General features: G+C 40.2%; 1 protein-coding gene across 6 annotated transcripts in view; it reads right to left on the bottom strand.

Annotated features, from left to right (window-relative positions):
- Positions 1–20178, bottom strand: part of LOC122557231 (Cl-/H+ antiporter 5b) — a 154822-nt gene that overhangs the window by 37050 nt on the left and 97594 nt on the right. For all 6 annotated transcript variants that reach the window (XR_015758659.1, XM_043704687.2, XM_043704689.2 and 3 more), the window contains 2 exons: positions 16018–16117; positions 1525–1712 (listed from right to left, as the gene is read on the bottom strand). Coding sequence is in view for 5 of the 6 variants with exons in the window: in XM_043704687.2 (XP_043560622.1) it covers positions 1525–1712; positions 16018–16117 (288 nt within the window). In the remaining variant the exon portion in view is untranslated. The remainder of the gene's footprint in view (positions 1–1524; positions 1713–16017; positions 16118–20178) is intronic.

Genomic DNA, 20178 nt, shown 5'->3' with positions numbered 1-20178 from the left:
TTAATGAACTGAAATCTGTGACCCATTCTAAAAAATGAAAGACTTAACAACAATCGAAGTTTGTTAAATATATCATTTTACTTGAATGACACTGTAATCTTTTGCTATAAATTCTGTGTCTTATGGTCCTGCTACACAACCACCTGAAGAAGAATGGCATAGTGGCTCAGTGGTTAGCACAGCGCCAGGGATCAGGGTTTGATTCCAGCCTTGGGGGACTGTCTGTGTGGAGTTTACACATTCTCTCTGTGTCTGTGTGGGTTTTCTCCGGGTAGGCATTTAATTCTCTTGAGGAAGAGCTTCAACATATTCTTCAGAAACATTATTCTATTCACACATGTGAATTTCTGAAATCTTTAATACCAATCCAAAGATGTGCAGGCTAGGTGAATTGGCCATGCTAAATTGCCCATAGCGTAAATTATTAGTCAGCTGTAAATGTAGGGAAATTGATCTGGGTGGGTTACTCTTTGGAAGATCCGTGTTGGGCCGAAGGGTCTGTTTCCACACTGTAGGGATACTTTTTTTTAAAAAGGAGTGGCTCTCCGAAAGCTCATGCTTCCAAATAAACCTGTTGGACTATAGCATGGTGTTGTGTGATTTGTAACTCAGTTAGTTTAGTTAGAGAACATTTAGTAAAATTTGAAGTATTTCCAGAACCTATTCATTACATGAACATATAACAATAGCTAATCATTCCATTTATTGCATTTCTTGCACAGAATATTCCTGAAGCATACTGTATGGATTCATCCTTATTCAACTGTAGCATTTTCCATTCACGTTTACTTAATTTACTCAAAATTTAACATGAACTGTTTTTGTTACAATGTAAAATCACATATGAAGGTGATATTTTGAAAATCTTTGCGTTGTTGTAACAAATTAGGCACAATCCATAATCACTGAATTGTCAGGCACATTAAGCCAGTGTGGTGACTTCTTGCTCCAGCCAGTCATTATTGTATTAATCTTCCAAATAGATTTACCCACCGATTCAGGATTGTTTGTAATAAGGCATCTACACAGAACTGCTATTTTATGGCTCAGAGACTTCTCATCTTGAACTTGTGGAGTAATTTTTCCAGTGTAAAAAGTCGCCAGTAGGCATTTAATTCTCTTCAACATATTCTTCAGAAACATTATTCTATTCACACATGCGTGTTTCTGAAATGTTTAATACTATTACAGGAAATATTTAGTGAGAACAAGGAATATACGCCAAAGTCTTTACTATCTCTTCATTTTCAGCATCATTAACATTGTATACATCCACAGAAGCTGTTACTGAGCTTTCGGAGTTGTTGAATCCAAAATCACCATGTATGTTGAAGGAAATCATCGATACCAAATATTTCTCAAATGGCCTAGAAGGAATTCTGTGTACACTGGTTAGGGATGGAAAATTATCTTTAATTTCAGAAGACAAGACATATTCAAATTTATCAGATGGAAAAATAAATATTGGGCAAGTCAAAGTTAGGGACTATCAAAAATATTAAAGAAATAATGATATCTAATTACATCTGACTGGTTGAGAAACAGCTCTGACCAAGACTTCCACTGGGGGCATTTGTCACGTTGCTCAAAAGTGGTTTCACTAGACGTCCAGCAACAATGTTCATGGTTGTACCAGAACCCCTGTAAACAGACACCTTCTTTCAGATCTGTCATCCAGTGAGAGGCCATATCGATCAAACCAGCAATAGCACCTAGGCAGAAAATAGAGTACTTGATTACTTTAACAGTCAGCAAAAGGATTGTTGCTTTTGTTTAGTCATTAAATCTGTCCCTTCTCCAGTATATTGATCTTTTGCAGGCTTCAAATATTTTTCCAAATACACTTAACTGGAAAAAGCATATTGAGATAAAAACAGTGAAACTAAAATGAACAGAAATAGGTAGTAATTAGAAAAATTGAATAATACAAGTAAAAATATTTTCTTTTCAATTAAAAAAACAAAGACTAATATTTATGGATAAGTTGACAAACAAAATGAAATTTTAAATTAACAACACTTTACACTTACAGGACAGGTAACAGAAAAGCACGCCAAAACAATAAAGAATATAGGAAATTTGAAAAACAGCTGAAAGCGAAAATAAGGGTGAAAAAAAAAGGAGACTTTAAAAAAACCATTCTGTAGGTACATTACTAGTTAGAGGATTATCAAAGCATTATCAGAGTTACTTTAGGAGATAAAAGAGGTAAGCTTGAAGTGCAGTGGAATTGTACCACTTTATAAGCAGTTTGCTATTGTTTTCACAGAGAAGGTGTACACTAAAATTTTGGAAAAAGTGGAAACACTTTTTCCAAGACATGTAGAGAGATCACGAATGGGGTTATCAGGACTTTCCTGATTGACCCAGGTTAACAACCCCAATCAAGAACATCGTAGTCAACAAGGTCCACTTGGTCCCAATCTACAAAACACAACCACAAGGCTAAGTCTTACTTTTTATCAGCTAAGTGTGACTTGTGTTGAATTTTCTGGAGGGATTCCTTTCACAAGGCCTAGCATAATTTCTCACTATATCTTAGCAAATGCCAACTTGCTCATTAACCACCTATCCCAGCTCTGCAGCAGCCTGGTGTCTGATTCTAGCCCCACCTTACCACATGCCATTCCCAGAACAACTTGCCACTTACCAGATATTCACCAAACTTAAAAGCATTCCTTGTGTCTGTACCATATTTAAAAGGCCACTGTGCACACTGGCATTCTGAAGGTGCCCTTCCCAGTCAAAGACAGAGTCGAAAGATGTTGAAGTAGGGAGGGGCATGGATAGGGTAAATCGACAAGGTCTTTTCCCTGGGGTAGGAACTAGAGGGCATAGGTTTAGGGTGAAAGGGTAAAAATTTAGAAGGAACGTAAGGGGCAACTTTTTAATGCAGAGGGTGGTGCATGTATGGAATGAGCTGCCACAGGAATTGGTGAAGGCTGGTACAATTACAGCATTTAAAAGAATAGGAAGGGTTTAGAGGAATACGGGCCAAGTGCTGGCCAATGGGATTAGATTAGGTTAGATATCTGGTCAGCATGGACAGATTGGACCAAAGGTATGTTTCTGTGCTGTACATCTCTATGACTCTATAATTACCATCTATTAGATGGCTCCGTGGTTCTCTAACAAGAAGTGGAGAACCTGCTTGTGGGGGTCATGCAAAGGAGAGCAGTCCTCTTTCCAGAGGACTGACAGAGAAGGCTAGCAGCTTGGTCAGAGATCACCACCTGGTCAGTGCTGTTGTGGGGTGTTGTAAGAAAGCTGATGACCTTTTTCATTCTGCCAGGGTAAGTGTTACATTCTTTTCTCTACCATCTTACACTCTCTTTCTCTGCTACTGCACTTACCTCCCACCAAGGCTCATACTCCAACTACTCACTGTTGCCAGCAACTTCTTTGTTCAAATGCTTTTACCTACAGCCTCTTCCAACCTGCCAACCAAATAACTACCACGTAATTCCACTAGAACTGTCATTGTAACCCTGCAGTAGTTGTATTCACTGCATGCCACTTTTTACCATGAACCAGCATTTCTACCAAGACATGGCAAACAGGCTTGTTCCCCAAGAACCCACAAAAATGGACCTCTGAAAATGTGGAGAGATAGTCAGAGAAAAGGAACCTGGTGTGCAATTTAGCTAGTGGCTTGTATCCTCTGCCTGTGTGTGTCAGTGAGACCCAGGACATCTAGATCTCCTTGCTGTAAGCCTTTTCATGAACCTCATAGGCTTTGCAACTCACCAGATCTCTACTCAACCCATTGATATGATCCTCCACCTGCCCCCTTTCTTCGCCATCTCGTGCCATATGAGGTAATCATATCAGATGTGTTTGTAATTGTTCCGTCCAACACCACACCTTCCTGAAGCCAGAGTGTTCCTGACTGTGAGCAAACCACGCACCCTCTCTTACCTCACCCACCCCACCTGGAGCCCCAAATCCAGATAATTTGTTGCTGAGTCTTCCTTCCATAGCAAAGGCACCCTTTTTCCCCTCTTATGTCCTGGTTTCCCAACTGGATAGACCCAACAGACTGGTCATAGTTATTCAGAATTCTAACTGGACATCCCTAGATGAGAAGTTCCCAGACTGACAGTTGCAAGTCTGCCTCAATGCATTAACCCTATACCCTTACTCCAACCAGCTGCTGAGGAGTCACAAGACTGACTACAACTTACTCCATGACTGCACAGATGTAGACCCTGACCAAGAACACCCTGACTGGATGGCTGATCGTAGCTAATTCCCTGCAGTGGTTTAGAGGCTGGCGTTGACTTACTAAGTTGGAAACCCCGACTTTGTTGGGGTCTACTTCCTTCAGACTTTGAGACATGGCTGCTTGCTTGCTGCAAGTGCAGTGTGTTTGCTACATTTGCTTCTGGCACAAGGTGCAAGTGTGAGATTAACATAACACACTGCCATACAGCAAGATGCACAGTGCCTTAATAAAAGTTTGCTAACCAGCAAGACAAACTGTCTGCTTGCGTGGCTGTGCTTGGCACAGTAAAGGTAAGGCAAGACAAGGCAAGGAATGGATGTTGCAAGCATGCAGCAAAATGTGAAGTGAGTGAGTAGCAAGACTGCAAGCAAGCAGGCTTAAAATATAGTCTGGTCCAACTTGTGAACTGGGTGCCTGTCCATGCTCATAAAGTGTCCTTGCTAAAATCTTTCAAAATTAGTTACGCGTCTGCCCGTAATGTAGGTATGTTCTTCCTAAGCAGCCTGTAAGTGGTGTTGCGCTAGTTGTGACAGACTGCAAGGGATTGCAAATACTAGATGCCAGTTTCCAAGGACAAAAGCTGTATGGACTGCAGCCTGCCGATTGTGCCCCGAGATGCTGTTTGGTGCTGAGCCACATGGGAGTTCATAGCAGCCCGAAACGCACTTCACTACTCAGCAAAAGAGTGAAGGATACAGTGACACAATCTCAACGTCAAGATAGGACCTGTCGGATTTCTCTTCCAATTCTGCCATAGAGCTTGTCATAGCCTGCGTCAATCAAAACCTTACAGGATTCCACCCACAATAACCACTAATAAGAAACATTAACCATCAAACTAACTACTTACACAAACTACTAAAAATGCTAACCAATAAACCACATACTTATCTGTAACTTACACGCGCTGCTTCATAGGGTCCTGTATCAAGGCTACAAATAGTTCTTTGATTTATAAATGGTTTGTAATTGAAGGAACAATATTAAAATTTTGCTAGTGACTACAAATTGTGAAAGACTGCACATTTTCGATAGATTAGCAAGCTTTCAGATATGTGGCAGATGTCATTCAATTTAGAAAAATTTGAATATATTTTGAATTAAGATTACAGGAAGATTGTATACCTTAAAGGCAAGGATTTCATGGTGGAGTAGAAGTTAGGGCCTTTAGTGGGCAAATATATGGATGATCAAAAAGGTTGACAGAGCAAAAAGACCAGAAATATTGTGAAAGAAAACTGGTTAAGAATTGATGAGCAAATAACCTGTTCCTCTGTTGGAACATTATGAACTGCCAAGTACTGGGTTTCGAAAACAAAGCAGCTACAGAGAAAGCTCTGCCTTCAATTGCTGGTTAACCTACGTCAGGCAAAGCAGACAGACAACCTATTTCTAGGCTTATGGCACTCTAATATTTTGTTAAGTTTAGGAAATAAGCCCAGATGCATCTAATCAAACATCTCAAATCTTATGGGTTAATGCCAAGCCTTTTAACCACACACCCACATTCTGCTTTGGACTGGAAGTTTGTTGTGCTTGCAAATGCAGGCACAAAGCAAGGGCCTGGTGAGTTCAAGTAGCACAAGGCATCACTTGGTTACTCTGAGCTTTTTTAATGTATTAAAAATCAAGAACACTACTTAACTTTGTACAGGCAACATAAAAGCATTGGCCAGAAATCCTACTTATTACAATACTATAAAGGCATTAGATAACAGCATCCTGAAATCACACAGCATCACCAGTTTATTCTGCACCAGATGTGTAGAAACCTCACAGAAAGTATATTATAAATATTGTTTTGCATTCAAAATCCCCAAGCCATGACTTATAAAGGATCCAAGATTATTTCAGGACTTTTCCCCAGCTCTGGTCCGAAAGAGGAAGGCGTTTGATGAAGCGAAGAAGCGTTTAAGGGATTTAAACATTCAATATTCCTTGCGCTACCCAGCTATACTATGCTTCAGCCATGAAGGGTTCGTGTATAACTCTGGATCCCTGGAGAAGGCCAAGAAACTTTTGGACTCTCTTAGATAAATTATAAGAGTTAATTGATGTTGTTTTGTCCTCCCCCCAGCCCGGTTTACCCCCCTTTCTTTTTCCCTTTCATTACCTTACTGTTTAACATAATCTCCGGGGGGGGGGGGGGGGGGGGGGGTGGGAAGAAGAGTTTATTTATTCATTCTTTATTTAGCGATTTTCTTTCTTTTTTTTTTAATATATATATAGGCCAGGGGGGTCTAGTTAATGTAGATGGGGTGGAAGGTGGGTACCTTATTTTATCTTTGTCCTTGGGAGTGGGGTTGTTTTCCCCTGTTATTTTGTATTAATATATTTAATTATTATTTGCTGATACTGTAATTTTATAGTCATATATGTTCATTTATGGTATTAACATTACCATATATATCCAGGTGTTGGTGTGGGTGGGGTGGGTGGGGGATAGGGTACTCACTGTTAGTTCTAGTTCAGTAGTATACTTGAATTTTCTTTATCCTATCGTGGGGTGCCTGGGTCAAGGGTGGGGCACTGGTTGGGAGTGGTTATGATGGGTTTTTTGGAAAGGAAGTGATGCCCCCTGGGAATAAGGGGGAAGATCTCCATTTAAATACGTTTTATACTTTTTTTATTATTTAGAAATAGTTTTTTATTATATTGATCTGAATGTATTAAAGAGCTTTTATTTTGTGAATTTTATATGCTCTATGCTCGGGATGTTTTGGATAGGGTTTCTTCTCCCAGGGGGTCTCGGACTTGTCCGGTGATTATGAATGATCGATCGATTAAATGGTGCACCTGGAATGTCATGGGGAGTAATTCACCAATCAAAAGGAGGAGAGTATTATCAAACCTCAAGAAAGAGAAGATCGATATAGCTCTCCTACAGGAGACACATTTATTGGATAAAGAACACCTGAAATTACGACAGGGAAGAGATTATTTTCCGTTCTCTCTTTCTGTGCAGGGAAAAACATTTTGGTAAACTGGGTGGCTGAGGGCCCTCATGGACTTTCGAGTTTCTACTTAGCCAATATTTGGGTGGCGGTTTTCAATGCTTGAGGGGGTCAAGGGTTGGTAATTGAAGAACTGCTCTGGATTTCAAAATGGCTTTCTTTTTAATGACATACACTTCTAACACATACTGTATGAGCAATCTATATCACTGTTCATCATATTATATAAGCTCTCTATAGGATTGCTCACTACAAGGCAGTTTTGCTGCTTTCAGGGTAGAGATCAACAGGGCTACTTGTTATTATGTGGTAGACTTGGTAGTCTAATGAGAAGACATTCTTGTCTTTAACAAGCTTATTGCTTGATAAACAACTATGTACAATTTACATTAATATGACAGATATTGTCACAGAAGTTTAATAAAACCCATATGAGTGGTCTCAATTCTTTGAGATCCTAAGTTGCCCCCACCAAGCCCACATGAAACCATTACAACTGGTAATGCTTAAGGTACTCTTCAGCTTTAACCTTTTCAGATGCTTACACTCTAGTCACCAATTATGTAATTCAGAAGATTTTAGGAAAAGAAAAAATGCATCATAAGAAGTAGTTTGTTGGTTAGTTCTTACATTTCTCATTACTTTCAAAGTTAAAAATCACACAACACCAGGTTATAGTCCAACAGGTTTAATTGGAAGCACACTAGCTTTCGGAGCGAAGTTCCTTCATCAGGTGATAGTCATCAGATGAAGGAGCGTCGCTCCGAAAGCTAGTGTGCTTCCAATTAAACCTGTTGGACTATAACCCGGTGTTGTGTGATTTTTAACTTTGTACACCCCAGTCCAACACCGGCATCTCCAAATCCTCATTACTTTCAGTTATGATTAGAAAACATTCCAGTTTTCTGCATTAGGTGATGCATTAAAAAAAAATTAATTTGATTTCTGGAATATTAATTTTACACCCATATGCCATTTACTGTGTTAACATTTACACTTTATTGATCTATTCTGCTGCTCATTGATACCATTGCCAGGAGATTTGCTGTCACTGCAAGCCATGCTCATCTGTCTCCCACAATTCTCACATATCCAATGTAGCTCATCTACAATCACACTGACATCTGTCATTCAACTATACCTAGTTTGACGCCTGTTTCTAATGTCATCCACTTTGCCCTCAGGTAAGTCTCTATAGTTTTTCTGCTCTGATCAAATGGTAGAACTAATGATGTTTTTGTTTCATGATGTAACTTTTTAAGAATTATTTCTGTTTTTGTAATTTTAAACTCTTTTTCATTTGTCTTATGTTGGTATATGGAATTTTTAGCATATGCCTTAACATCCACATTTTATCCATATTTTTTCTATAGTTCTTTATTGTCTGCATTCCTGGAGCATGTAGGAAAGTGGATTGAATATAGCATTCTTAAAAGATTTTCCCCTTGTTACAAGCTTGAGTTTTCCTGTTAACACATCCTTCACCTTCAGGCCATCTTTATCTTTCCAACTTCTGTATCACCACAGTTATTTCTCCTAAGTTAACAAACATATTTATTTGTTCCAGTGTGACATCATTCTTTAATCTTCATTCTAGTTTCTTCTCCTGTATTCCTTCTTACCACCATTAGTTTTGTCTTTTCGCTATTCACTCTCGATTCAAATTCTAAACTTCGAAATTTCATTTGATCTATGATATTTTGGAAGGAATCTTGTAATTTTGAAATAATACTGCATTGTCAGTGCATCGCAGGTTAGTTATGTTCTCATTTCCAATTTCTACCCCAGAAGTAAGTCTAATTCTCTGAACGAGAAAACAAAATAAAAGAACTGCTGCTGCTGCAAATCAGAAACAAAAACAGCAATTGCTGGAAAACACAGCAGGTCTGGCAGCATATGTGAAGAGAAAACAAAGGTCTAGAGACCCTTCTTTAGAACCAACTCTGAATATTTCTCATGTGTACAGATCAGGCCTTGCTGTAGTCCTCTCTTCAACTGAAATGTTTCGGTGTCCCTCTTCTAGCCTAAAGCTTGTTGTTTGGGCTCAGTACAGAATCCGGATATTTCCATAACATGCCTATTACCTTTTGCTAACAAATATGAATGAATACATTTTAATAGTCTATGAAAAATGTGTAAACATTCTTGTCTTTTAAATTCATTCACTACGTGTGTTGATGGCTAGACTAGCATTTATTGCCCATACTTATTGCCCTAGAGAAGGTAATGATGAGTTGCCTCCTTGAACTGTTGCAGATCCTGGAGAGAAGCGACACCCTTGGTACTATTAGAACATAGAACAATACAGCGCAGAACTGGCCCTTCGGCCCTCGATGTTGCGCCGACCTGTGAACTATTCTCAGCTTGTCCCCCTACACTATCCCAAAATCATCCATGTGCTTATCTAAGGATTGTTTAAATCTCCCTAATGTGGCTGAGTTGACTACATTAGCAGGTAGGGCATTCCACGCCCTTACCATTCACTGTGTAAAGAACCTGCCTCTAACATCTGTCTTAAATCTATCACCCCTCAATTTGTAGTTATGCCCTCTCTTACAAGCTGACGGCATCATCCTAGGAGAAAGTCTTTCACTGTCTACCCTATCTAATCCTCTGATCATCTTGTATGTCACTATCAAATCCCCCCTTAGCCTTCTTCTTTCCAATGAGAACAGACCCAAGTCACACAGCCTTTCTTCATAAGACCTTCCCTCCAGACCAGGCAACATCCTGGTAAATCTCCTCTGCTCCTTTTCCAGAACTGTACACAATATTCCAAGTGTGGCCGCACCAGCGTTTTGTATAGTTGCAGCATGATATTGTCGTTCCGGAACTTAATCCCTCTACCAATGAAACCTAACACACCATATGCCTTCTTAACAGCACTATCCACCTGGGTGGCAACTTTCAGAGATCTATGCACATGGACTCCAAGATCCCTCTGCACATCCACACTACCAAGAATCTTTCCATTGACCCAATACTCTGCCTTCTTGTTATTCTTCCCAAAGTGCATCACCTCACATTTAGTTGCATTGAACTCCATTTGCCACCTCTCAGCCCAATTCTGCGGTTTATCCAAGTCCCCCTGCAACCTGTAACATTCTTCCACACTGTCCACTACTTCACTGACTTTAGTGTCGTCTGCAAATTTACTAATCCATCCACCTATGCCTGTGTCTAAGTCATGTATAAAAATGACAAATAGCAGTGGTTCCAAAACAGATCCCTGTGGCACACCACTAGTAACTGGACTCCAGGCTGAATATTTTCCATTAACCATCACTCGCAGCCTTCTTTCAGAAAGCCAATTTCTAATCCAAACTGATAATTCACCCTCAATTCCATGCCTCTGCATTTTCTCCGTCAGCCTACCATGTGGAACCTTTTTAAAGGCTTTACTGAAGTCCATGTACCCACGTCAACTGCCCCACCCTCATCTACATGCTTGGTCACCTTCTCAAAAAACTCAATGGAGGTTTGTGAGACACGACCTGCCCTTGACGAAACCACGTTGACTACCTGAAATCAAATTGTTGCTTGCTAGATGATTATAAATCTTATCTCTTATAATCCTTTCCAAATCTTTTCCTACAACAGAAGTAAGGCTCACTGGTCTATAATTACCGGGGTCATCTCTGCTTCTCTTCTTGAACAAGGGCACATTTGCAATCCTTCAGTCCTCAGGTACTAAACCTGTAGATAATGACGACTCAAATATCAAAGCCAAAGGATCTGCTATCTTCTCCCTAGCTTCCCAGAAAATCCTCAGATAAATCCCATCCGGCCCAGGGGACTTGTCTACTTTCACTCCTTCTAGAATTGATAATACCTGTGTGTAACTAACTTCGATCCTTTCTATTCTAATATCTCGTATCTCATTCCTCTCCTCTACAATATTCTCCTTTTCCTGAGTGAACACGGATGAGAAATGTTCATTTAGCACCTCTCCGATCTCTACAGGGTCCACACTCAACTTCCCACATCTGTCTTTAACTGGCCCTATTCCTACCCTAATCATCCTTTTATTCCTCACATACCTATAGAAAGCTTTAGGGTTCTCCTTTATTCTATTTGCTAAAGACTGCCTGTGTCCTCTCTTTGCTCTTCTTAACTCTCTCTTTAAATCCTTCTTAGCTGATCTGTAACTCTCCATCGCCTCATCGGAACCACCTTGCCTCATCAACACATAAGCCTCCTTCTTCTTCTTAACAAGAGATGCAATTTCTGTAGTAAACCATGGTTCCCTTCCCTTATTACTTCCTCCCTGCCTGATTGGGATATACCTATCAAGGACACACAATATCTGTTCCTTAAACCAGCTCCACATTTCGATTGTCTGCGTCCCCTGCATTTTGCTACCCCATTCTATGCATCCTAATTCTTGCCTAATCAGATTATAATTGCCCTTATCCCATCGATAACTCTTGACCTGTGGCATGTACCTATCCCTTTCCATCCCTAAACTAAACGTAACTGAATTATGGTCACTCTCTCAAGTGCTCACCTACAACTAAATCAAACACCTGGCCTGGTTCATTACCAAGCACCAGATCCAGTGTGGCCTCCCCTCTTGTCAGCCCTTTGACATACTGTGTCAGGAAACCCTCCTGTATATACTGGACAAAAACTGATCCATCCGACATAGTAGAGCTATAACATTTCCAGTCAATGTTAGGGAAGTTAAAGTCCTCCATAATGACCACCCTGATCCTTTCACTCCTACTCAGAATAATTTTGCTAATCCTCTCTTCCACCTCCCTGGATCTCTGCGGAGGCCTATAAAAAACTCCAAGCAGCGTGACCCCCTCCTCTCCTGTTTCTAACCTCATCCCACACTACCTCTGGTTGTTATCTCTGGTTTGTTACCCATGCCACGTGATAGCGAGGCAAGGAATAGGGAGAGGTATCAGCTGAACATGTGGCTGCAAGGATGGTGCAGGAGGGAGGGTTTCAGACGAGTCCTCATCAAAAATTCTCTCAGCCACCGTTATACTATCTTTGACTAACAAGGCCACACCTCCCTCTCTTTTACCGCCTTGCCTGTTTTTAATAAAAGATCTAAACCTTGGAACTTGCAACATCCATTCCTCATCCTGCTCTATCCATGTCTCCGAAATGGCCACAACATCAAAGTCCCAGGTACCTATCCATGCTGCAAGCTCATCAACCTTATTTCAGATACTTTTGGCGTTGAAGTAGACACACTTCAAACCAGTTTGCTGTGTGCCAGCACATTTCTGTGACCCTGAAATCCTGTCCCTGTCCTCCCTACACTCATCCTCCTTGCACTGCAACTACGCCTCCGCTTCCAATCCCCCTGCTGAGCTAGTTTAAACCCACCCAAATAGCACCAGCAAATTTCCCACCCAGGATATTAGTATCCCTCTGGTTCAAGTGAAGACCGTCCTGTTTGTACAAGTCCCAACTTCCCCAGAATGAGCCCCAATTATCCAAAAATCTGAAACCCTCCCTCCTGCACCATCCTTGCAACCCATGCTCAGCTGATACCTCTCCCTATTCCTTGCCTCACTATCACGTGGCATGGGTAACAAACCAGAGATAACAACTCTGTTTGTTCTAGCTCTCAGCTTCCACCCTAGCTCCCTGAAATCCTGCCTTACATCCCTATCCCTCTTTCTACCTGTGCCCTACATGGACAACGACTTGAGGCTGGTCACCCTCTCCCTTCAGGACCCCAAAGATACGATCCGAGACATCACGGATCCTGGCACCTGGGAGGCAACACACCAACCGCGAGTCTCGTTCGTTCCCAACAAACCTTCTATCTGAGCCTCTAACTATTGAGTCCCCAATGACTAACACTCTCCTCCTTTCCCTTCTGTGAAACAGGGACAGGCTCTGTGCCAGAGACATGGGCCCCACTGCTTGCCCCTGGCAAGTCGTCCCCCTCAATAGTACCTAAAACAGTATACATGTTTTTCAGGGGAACGACCACAGGGGATCTCTCCACTGACTGATTTTCCCCCTTTTGAACAGTCACCCAGTTTTCTTCTTGCCTAGGAGTAACTGCTTCCCTGTAACTCCTATCTATCACAGCCTCTGCCTCCCGGATGATCCAAAGTTCATCCAGTTCACGCTCCAGTTCCCTAACACTGTCTTGGAGGAGCGAGAGTTGGGTGCACTTAGGAAAGAAGCTCCAGGACATTCGCCATACTGCAGGTTTCCTCGCTCTTGTGGCCGCAGCATTTATATGGCTGGACCAGTTCAGTTTCTAGGTGAACATGAGGACTGCAGATGCTGGAAATTAGACTCAAGATTAGAGTGGTGCTGGAAATGCACAGCAGGTCAGGCAGCATCCGAGGAGCAGGAAAATCGGGCAGGAGGCCTTCATCAGGAATGAGGCTGGAAGCCTCGGGGCTGAAGAGATAAACTTATCTCTCCACCCCTGAGATACATTTATCTCTCCACCTGAGGCTTCCAGCCTGATTCCTGATGATGGCCTCCTGCCCGAAACGTCGATTGTCCTGCTTCTCGGATGCTGCCTAACCTGCTGTGTAATTCCAGCACCACTCTAATCTTGGCCCAATTCAGTTTCTGTCAATGCTAACTCCCAGGAAGTTGATAGTGGGAAATTCAGCAATTGGTAATTCTACTGAATGTCAAGGAGTGATGATTAGATTTTCTCTTGCTGGAGCTGATCATTGCGTAACACATGTGGGTCAACACCAACAGGCAACTTGCTACTACTCAGCCCAACCGTGAATTTCTGCTGCATATGAACATGTGCTGCATCAGGAACTGAGGTTGATGTTGAACAAATTATGTTGAATATTGTGTAATCAGTTAACTTTTCATTTGTGAAATATGACATGGGCAAGGTCATTGATGAATAGTTGAAAATGGTTGTGTGAGAACATTACTCTAAAGAACTCTTGACAGTGATATCATGGGATTGAGACGGGATCAGAGAATGTTACAGTAAGAAGGAAGCCATTCAAGCCATCGAATGTACCACTCCTGAAACAAATCCCTCAGCTAGTCCTATTCTCCAGCCTTATCTCCAAAGCCCGCTAAATTCACCACTTTCAGATCTCTGTCTAATTCTCTTGAAACCAATGGAATCCACCTTCACCACTCTCCCGTGCAGCGTACTCCAAATTGTAACAATTCTGAATAAAGTTTCTCCTCATCTCACTCCTAGCTGTCTTGCTGACAATCTTGATGATTGACCTTGAAAGCCACAACTACCTTACTTTGTGCTAAATATGGCCCCAAGTGGGGAGAATTTGAGGCGTTTATCAAAGATTGATCTTAAGTTAAATGTTCCATCTTTTGCTCCTTCTTCAGGCTGTGTTTCACCAATTTCTGATTCAAATGTGTTGATCATGTCAGTTGATTTTTCCACAGGTCAGTGTAATAAAACATGGTCACATGATCACAAGCTAAATTAGTTGTAAAGCTAATTACATCTTTGTATTTTAATTAATTCAATGTCATCTTCCAGATATTTAAGTGAATTACTTAAAACATTACCAAGTGATGGGTAAACTCCAATTATGCAAGGCAATTATTGGAGAACATGCCTCAGAGGTCAACAAAGTTAACTAAAAATTTAAAAAATGCTATCAACTACAGTCATCACCATTTGGAGTTTTATAAAAAAGTTATTAAACAAACAAGGTGAGGGTCTAGATATTTGTAACATACATAACAATTCTTTTAGCTCAAGATTAGCAATCATGGTGCTTGCTGGGTCGGCCCAGTCTGATCGGACCAAGTTATTGGAAAGGATAGGAGCCTTTTAGCCATATGGTTTGGTTTAGTGCAAGTTCCATTCTCTTATTTATTAATTCCATCCCCTCAATAATGTGTCAAGGTTTTTTTTTTAAATGCTGGAATCAAATGAGCTTACTGAAATGGTAAAGTGACCTTTATTTTAAAGAGGATTCGGAAGTTTGATTCTTTTTAAAGCATAATGGTACTAAGTGACAGTGGCTAGATTTCAAAACTGTATTAAAAAGGTGTTTTGGAATTTGGAGCTCCCCCCTGAAAAGAAAACAATTCAATAAAATCTCAAAGAATTGTTAATTCATTATAATTGAAGATTCATTTTATTAGTGCATTTTTTGTACTTTCCTTCAAATAATGAGCACCAACATCCACAAAGAGTAGGGCAGAGAAGAAACCTCAGCTGGGAAGATTTAGAATCATAGAATCCCTACAGTGTGGAAACAGGCCATTTGGCCCAGCTGATCCTCCAAAGTCTATCCCACCCAGATCCATTCCCCTACCCTATTACTTTATATTTACCCCTAACTAATGCACGTAACTTACACATCCCTGAACACTATGGGCAATTTAACATGACCAGTTCACTTAATCTGTACATCTTTGGATGGTGGGAGGAAACTGGAACACCGGGAGGAAACCCATGCAGACACAGGGAGAGTGTGCAAACTCCACATAGACAGTCGCCTGAGGCTAGAATTGAACCCAGGTCCTTGGTGCTGTGAAGCAGCAGTGCTAACCACTGAGCCAACTGTGCTGTCCTAGAGATGATCCATAGAAGGGAAGTAAATTCTACACTGATGAGATGATCTCTCAAATGCTCTAGATCGCTAACTGTTTGAATACATATTAATCAACTACTTGTCAGTAGAACAAATAATTATTCCAGCAAACTAGCAAAGATACAAATTATTTTTAAATGCAAATCACTGAATTCCAGGGAAAAAAATGCCAGTTAATAATTTCTTGAAACCTCACACCTTAGCCTGGACTTCTAATCATTTACTTCTTTAAAAGGTATAATTGTCCCCCAGTTAAGGCATCCAGATGCAGCAACATGCAATAAAATAATTGTGTCCTTCTTACCTGCCATAAGTCCAACCAGTAACATCACCAGCCACCCAGAGAAGGCATCACTCAGACCTTTAATAAGGGCCCACAACGATTCTTTACTTTTGCTTGTAATCTGGAAAGAGAGGCTGTAGAATTAGATAGCAGCATTTTCCAAAATCTTCCATTGCATGAATGATGCCACTGCAGACCACAAGTAATGAGTAAATGAACATCAGCACCGAGAAGGAATCGGCAGTAAATGCAAGGTGAACAAACGATGTCTATATCTCAAGATTAAATGTATTAATACAGAAGAAGGTTGGGACTGAAATGAGTTGGATTTTCTTCAGTCAGAAATGGTGGATTTTAGAGTTCTCTACCCAAGGAGTGTTTGGAGGCTCGGTTAGTAACTATTTCCAAGGTTTAGACTGACAGATTACTAGACATTAAAGGCTGAAAATGTGTTGCTGGAAAAGCGCAGCAGGTCAGGCAGCATCCAGGGAACAGGAGAATCGACGTTTCGGGCATAAGCCCTTCTTCAGGAATGAAGAAGGGCTTATGCCCGAAACGTCGATTCTCCTGTTCCCTGGATGCTGCCTGACCCGCTGCACTTTTCCAGCAACACATTTTCAGCTCTGATCTCCAGCATCTGCAGACCTCACTTTCTCCTTAGACATTAAAGGCATCAAGGATGTGAGGATAGTGCAGGAAAACAGTATGAACAAGATCAGCTGTGACTTGGTTAAATGGGAGCAGAATTGATGGACTGAATGGTTTACTCCTGTTCCTATGTTCTATTAAAAGGGTTACATCCGAAACTTCTCCACCTCCTGATGCTGCCTGGTTTGTTGTGTTCTTCCAGCCTCCTGCTTGTCTACCTCGGATTCCAGCAGTTGCAGTTTTTTGTCTCTAACCTATGTTCTATTTGGCTTAAATAGTGAGGATACATAAGCAATCAAAGCTTTTCATTTAAATATCATTAAAAATTCCTGTTGTTACTTTAGTGCATAAATATGAAAGACAATACCAATATGTGAATATGAAGGCCAAATTTTGGTTTTACGTTGCATATGTCATTGAATCAAAAAGCACTATTTAACTCAATCAGTACATTTTTTGAATCTATAATAGTTCTCTTTCTGTGGGATTCAGTTCTTCCTCAGAGATCGGAAATCAGCATCCTGAAAATTATGAATAAATGCAATATATATAAGGCATTGCAACACCACAAATTAGGATGTTTGAACTTTTCACTTGTGCAATAAAATTGCAGCAACATAGGCAGCAGTTGTTCACTGGAACCATGAATTAGTCCTGGCACAAATAACTTTCAGGATTTTTCTGAGATGTTTTAACCACCAATAGGCAATTTGTCAGCATCTGGAACACTCCAAAAACAAAAGTTGCCAGCTTTGTGTCAGGGACTTTAGATGGTTCTGACTTATTTAGCTTAATTGTTAGCCGAGGAAAAGTTAAAGAATTAAAATCAACTTAATGATTAATAATTAAACCCATGTAATTACTAAACAGAGCTTCTTGTTCCCTGTGTCAACGCTGACTTCCTCCCCACAACCTCCTGGACACCCAACACTCCCTAAAACTAATTGTTGGACCTAACCAGTCCCTCCCAGCTATGCATTGTCACCAGCATACCTTACAGTCTGACCAACCTGACTCTACACCACTGTGCCCTAACACCCAACACAATATCCCCATCTGCTAGTTCAACTCATGATCTCACTCCCTACTCTCTTATTTACTCATTGACACTCATTCATTAATCAATAAATAGCTTTCATTGTTAAATAGGAACAACTCAATCCACCGAGAATTATTAAATAATGATTGCATTAAAGCTGTCAAGTTAACTTGAAACAATTGTTACAATTAATGCAATTAATACTTTGAATTAATTACTAAAAAAAGCTGGAAAAAAATGCAAAACTTTTTAAAATACCAACAGAGATTTCATTACACTAATCTTACAGTGTTAACCTGTATGCTGTTTCCTGCTGACCTCAAGGGTTGTTCCCAGATCCTCAAGCATCAGAGAGAGTGTAGTTCACCTCCCGAGCACTGCACTAAGCTATCCAGGGGCAGCCAGACTTGGAAATCTAGCCAAAGAAAAATGGGCCTATTTTTATTATCACTACCATTGGAGAGAGCGGCACAGTCACTCAGTGGTTAGGACTGCTGCCTCAGTGTCAAGGATCCAGGTTCGAATCCAACCTTGAGTGACTATTTGTGTAGAGTTTGCAGATTCTCCCCATGTCTGCATGGGTTTTATCTGGGTGTTCTGGTTTACTCCCACAGTCCAAAGATGTGCAGGTTTGGTGGCTTGGCCATGCTGAAATTGCTCATAATATCTAGGAATATACAGGTTAGATGGTTTAGCCATGGGAAATGCAGGGTTTTAGAGATAGGATTGGTGGCGGTGGTTGGGGGTGGGGGCGGTTCTCTGGATGGGATGCTCTTTGGAGAGTCGGTGTTGATTTGATGGGATGAATGGCTTGCTTCCACACTGTAGGGCTTCTATGATAGATGTGTTTTGACAGTCATCGGAAATTCTAGATGCATATATTAACTAATATTTGATGCAAAATAACATAGGGACAACATGAATGAGCTGAAATTTTCCAGGTCACCTAGCGTGCAACCACACAAATCAAACATTTCAGTTTCTTGCCCATGGTACTAACTCTTTCATTCCCCGTTGATTTAAAAGACTACTAACAACGTAGATAGTTTCTTCTAATATTTAAGATAATTTGATATGTTTACATTACAATCATAATGCTAAAATAACTAGCCTGAATGGTGGTAGCAATAATCGTAAAACTGTGAGCACTTGCTACTGTTATTAGTTAAAGATTACAGCAATTTCTGACATCTTCACACGGAGAATTAAATGTGGAAATTCTGAAGCTCCTGCCTTGAGATATTCTGCTTTTCTGCAGGATGTGGTGTTGCAGTTTTCACCAATGGAATCAACATAGAATCTCTGATTTGGCAAGAACTATTGATACACTATACCCATTTGAAAGATTGATGATAAAGTCAGGCTTTGTTCAATCTAAAGTAACTGGGTGTTAAATGCCATATTTAACACCCAGTTAAATATGGCATTTCAAGGCCAGAACATTCTCTGGCCTTGAAAATCAAATTTTATTAGTGTGGAGTCCACTTCTTCTTTAGAAAATTAAATGGCTCCTTAAAGATAGCGTCACACATTTGGAATTATTTCACTTTCTGTACAATGGTTTAAACATAATTTTGTGTAATTTTTTCCTTCCGCGAGGATTCCTCAATATGACTGCATGCTCAGTTTATTCTGCATTCCATGTTAATAGACCAAAAAGAGTCATAATAAATGATGCCAATTACAAAGCTTCTTTGGAAAAAAAAAGGATATCTTCACTTTCTAGCCCATTAAAATTTTATATATAGCTTTTTTCAAGATGAATGGCAAGCACAATTCCTTTGACAGTGACTTCAAATCTAGATCACTGGTGTTCTAGCCATACTGGTATAAAAAGTTAAAATAGAACATCAACACCCTACCTTATTAAGCTTCAATTCTGATAAAAGCATTGACATTAGAAAGGCTTATAGAACCAATGAATTAAAGTTTAATGGACGTTCTGCTCCTTTTCTCCACTATTGCCAAATGATTTTGTATGCATACAGCATGTTATGCTCATTAGTATGCCATGCTTGCTTATCAAGGCGTTAATGATTTAAAATGTAATTTCAGAATTTGTTTCTTGGTTGCAAGATAGCAAAGAAAATTTATATTAAATAAAACTTAACGGAATTCACATCTTACTATGCTCTTGATGATGATAAAATAAACCAAATCTTCAGTATATATAGAGATAATATAACACAATATATTGTATTGTCTCCATATCACAGGGGACAGACTAAAAAGCGTTTAATTCTGCACAACTTTACCTGCTCTTTTTCTAGTCTGTGACTTAAAGTCAAAATGTATTGCAGAGTTCCAAACATCAATCTATAGCAGACAATGATCAGAAACTTGTGTACTGGTTTTGAATTTTAAAGGCATTGCTATCTCTCAAATTTTGGCATTTGCATACAGCATATGTACATTTGCTTAGGTATTTAAATTATGTGTAAGGACAATGATGTATTTCTAAGGTGATGGCAAAAGCACACTGAATAACTTTATAT

This window comes from Chiloscyllium plagiosum, unplaced genomic scaffold, assembly GCF_037043375.1.
Source record: "Chiloscyllium plagiosum isolate Xiang-an unplaced genomic scaffold, Cpla_swu_hap1 HiC_scaffold_11, whole genome shotgun sequence".
Lineage (NCBI taxonomy): Eukaryota > Metazoa > Chordata > Chondrichthyes > Orectolobiformes > Hemiscylliidae > Chiloscyllium > Chiloscyllium plagiosum.
This window is presented reverse-complemented; position numbering and strand designations above follow the sequence as displayed.